Source organism: Zingiber officinale, chromosome 3A, assembly GCF_018446385.1.
Source record: "Zingiber officinale cultivar Zhangliang chromosome 3A, Zo_v1.1, whole genome shotgun sequence".
In the NCBI taxonomy this organism is placed as follows: Eukaryota; Viridiplantae; Streptophyta; class Magnoliopsida; order Zingiberales; family Zingiberaceae; genus Zingiber; species Zingiber officinale.
The window spans coordinates 132,304,069-132,306,812 of NC_055990.1; the positions used below are offsets into that span (position 1 = coordinate 132,304,069).

General features: G+C 57.9%; 1 protein-coding gene across 1 annotated transcript; it reads left to right on the forward strand.

Annotated features, from left to right (window-relative positions):
- The first annotated feature begins 259 nt into the window (after window positions 1-259).
- On the forward strand, window positions 260-2,270 carry LOC122052463 (9-cis-epoxycarotenoid dioxygenase, chloroplastic-like). The gene has a single exon (XM_042613995.1). It carries the CDS (start codon window positions 275-277, stop codon window positions 2,123-2,125), a length of 1,851 nt encoding a protein of 616 aa, XP_042469929.1. The 5' UTR covers window positions 260-274; the 3' UTR covers window positions 2,126-2,270.
- Window positions 2,271-2,744: the final 474 nt, after the last annotated feature.

Below are 2,744 nucleotides of genomic sequence, written 5' to 3' on the forward strand. Positions count from 1 at the left end.
CCACAAAATCTAATTAAATCCATCGAGGACAGCGCGGCACGGGTTTATCCCACAGTGGGCGGCGTGTCACCCTGCCCGGCGATTTCTTTATTGTCCGACCAATCACGACGCAACGCGTGCTGCGTGTGTCGAACGGCTAGGGAATTTGAGAAAATAGCTATTTCACGGTGCTCACTCTCTGTTGTTTGACTGAGTGCGCCGCGCCACGCGGGGCGGCGAGGAGGCGTCAAGGTGGCGACGTTTAATGCGCCTTTCCCCCTTCCCGCACTTATAAATGCCACGCCCTCCGCTGTCTCCTCATCCAGCTGACACAGCTACAATTACTTCACTGATAAGCAGCGATCCGAATTCTCCCATGTCTTCTGTTGCTCTACAGTCTGCCGTTAGTCCACGGTTAAGCGCTTTGCCGGCGAAGGGGGCGCGAAAGCAGGCATTATTGACGACGAAGGTGAGAGAGAGAAGAATTAACTGCTCTGCTTCCTCCAATTCCCTCGTTGAGTTCAGGGCGCCGGCGTGTTTGTCTGTACCTCACCGAAAGGAAGAGCCTCCGGCCAAGCCGGTGGGGCCTAATTGGAATCCGCTCCAGCGCTTCGCGGCGGCTGCTCTTGACGCCGTCGAGGAGGCCTTTGTGTCGAACCTGCTCGAACGCCCTCGGCCGCTGCCGAAGACGGCTGACCCCGCGGTCCAGATCGCCGGCAACTTCGCTCCCGTCGACGAGCGCGCACCCTGCCATGACCTCCCTGTCGAAGGGCGCATCCCGGCGTCTCTTGATGGGGTCTACGTCCGCAACGGCGCGAATCCCCTCTTCGAGCCCGTCGCCGGTCATCATTTCTTTGACGGGGACGGGATGGTGCACGCCGTCCACCTCCATGCCGGCCGCGCCGGCTACGCGTGCCGGTTTACGGAGACGGAACGGCTCCGGCAGGAGCGGCTCATAGGGCGGCCGGTCTTCCCCAAGGCCATCGGTGAACTCCACGGCCACTCCGGCATCGCGAGGCTGCTGCTGTTCTACGCTCGCACCATTTTCGGTCTCGTCGACGGCAGCCGCGGAATGGGCGTTGCCAACGCCGGCCTCGTCTATTTCAACCGCCGCCTCCTCGCCATGTCCGAGGACGACGTGCCGTACCACGTGCGAGTCACCCCCGCCGGCGACCTCAAAACAGTGGGACGGTACGACTTCGACGGCGAGCTCGAAGCCTCCATGATCGCGCATCCGAAGGTAGACCCGGTATCCGGAGAGCTCTTCGCCCTCAGCTACGACGTCATCCGGAAGCCTTATTTAAAGTACTTCTACGTCTCCCCCGACGGCCGGAAGTCCGACGACGTGGCCATCCCCCTCGAGCAGCCCACTATGATGCACGACTTCGCCATCACCGAGCACCACGTGGTGATCCCTGACCAGCAGGTGGTGTTCAAGCTGCAAGAGATGGTTCGTGGCGGCTCGCCCGTAATTTACGACCGGACCAAGACCGCTCGGTTCGGCGTCCTCCCCAAGTACGCCACCGACGCGGCGGAGATCCGGTGGGTCGACGTCCCGGACTGCTTCTGCTTCCACCTGTGGAATGCTTGGGAAGAGCCGGCCACCGGCGAAGTAGTTGTCATCGGCTCCTGCATGACGCCGCCAGACGCCGTCTTCAACGAATCCGACGAGAGCCTCAAAAGCGTCCTTTCCGAGATCCGACTCGACCTCCGGACGGGCAAATCGACCCGCCGCCCCATTCTCAACCCGTCCGAGCAGCTAAATCTCGAAGCCGGAATGGTGAACCGGAACCTCCTTGGTAGGAAAACTCGCTACGCCTACCTCGCCATCGCCGAGCCATGGCCGAGAGTCTCCGGCTTTGCCAAGGTCGACCTATTCACCGGAGAAGTCAAGAAGTTTATCTTCGGCGACAACCAGTACGGTGGCGAGCCTTTCTTCGTGCCGAGGGAGGACTCGAGCGCCGCCGGCGAGGACGACGGCCACGTGCTCTGTTTCGTCCACAACGAGAACACGGGCCAGTCGAAGCTAGTGATCGTCAACGCCAGCGACATGAGGCTGGAGGCCGCGATAAAGCTACCTTCCCGGGTGCCCTACGGCTTCCACGGCACCTTCATCACCTCGAAGAACTTGGAGTCTCAGGCCTAGTAAAGTCCATTCCCATTCTTCCCCTTCCCCTTTTAGCGGTTACTGGTAGTTAGGAAGAGCAGAGAGCTACGCGTGAGCTATTATTCTTTTCTTTGTTTTATTGTTTAGGATACACTACAGAGCAGGTAGATAGTGCTACGATACAGTCATTTCTGATACAATAATTTCCCGGCGGCATGTAAATTCCTCTCTCTTCTTGTATATGTATGTATTTGTTTCTTTGAATACAATCCCCTACGATTTGACAGGTCCATGTCCATCGTTCAGTTTAACTCGAGAGAATGATGTGCAAGTGAAAGATAACAAGAGAATAAGAAATTGCATTGTCCTTCCACCGCGACGTCTTTCTCACGCGCCGCCGTAGACAACCCCGGCGTCGTCGCCTTGCTAGACGGTGGCGGAGCAAGACACGCTTGAAAGGCACTGCTGCCGTCATCGTGTTTTCGTCTTCGTCTTCGTCTTCGCCGACCCATGCTCGAAAGGAACTGCGGCCGTGTCCATTTCCCAATTGAGTTGGGAATTTTGTGCCGTGCTGAACTCCAACGGAATTAGGGAGGACCCAACGCGAGATAACTCGACAACAATATTCTTTCTTTATTTGCAAGATTCGGTCGAGGAG

Excerpts from the sequence above, each read along its gene's own strand:
- LOC122052463 (XM_042613995.1), top strand. The coding sequence starts at position 275 with ATGCCACGCCCTCCGCTGTCTCCTCATCCAGCTGACACAGCTACAATT.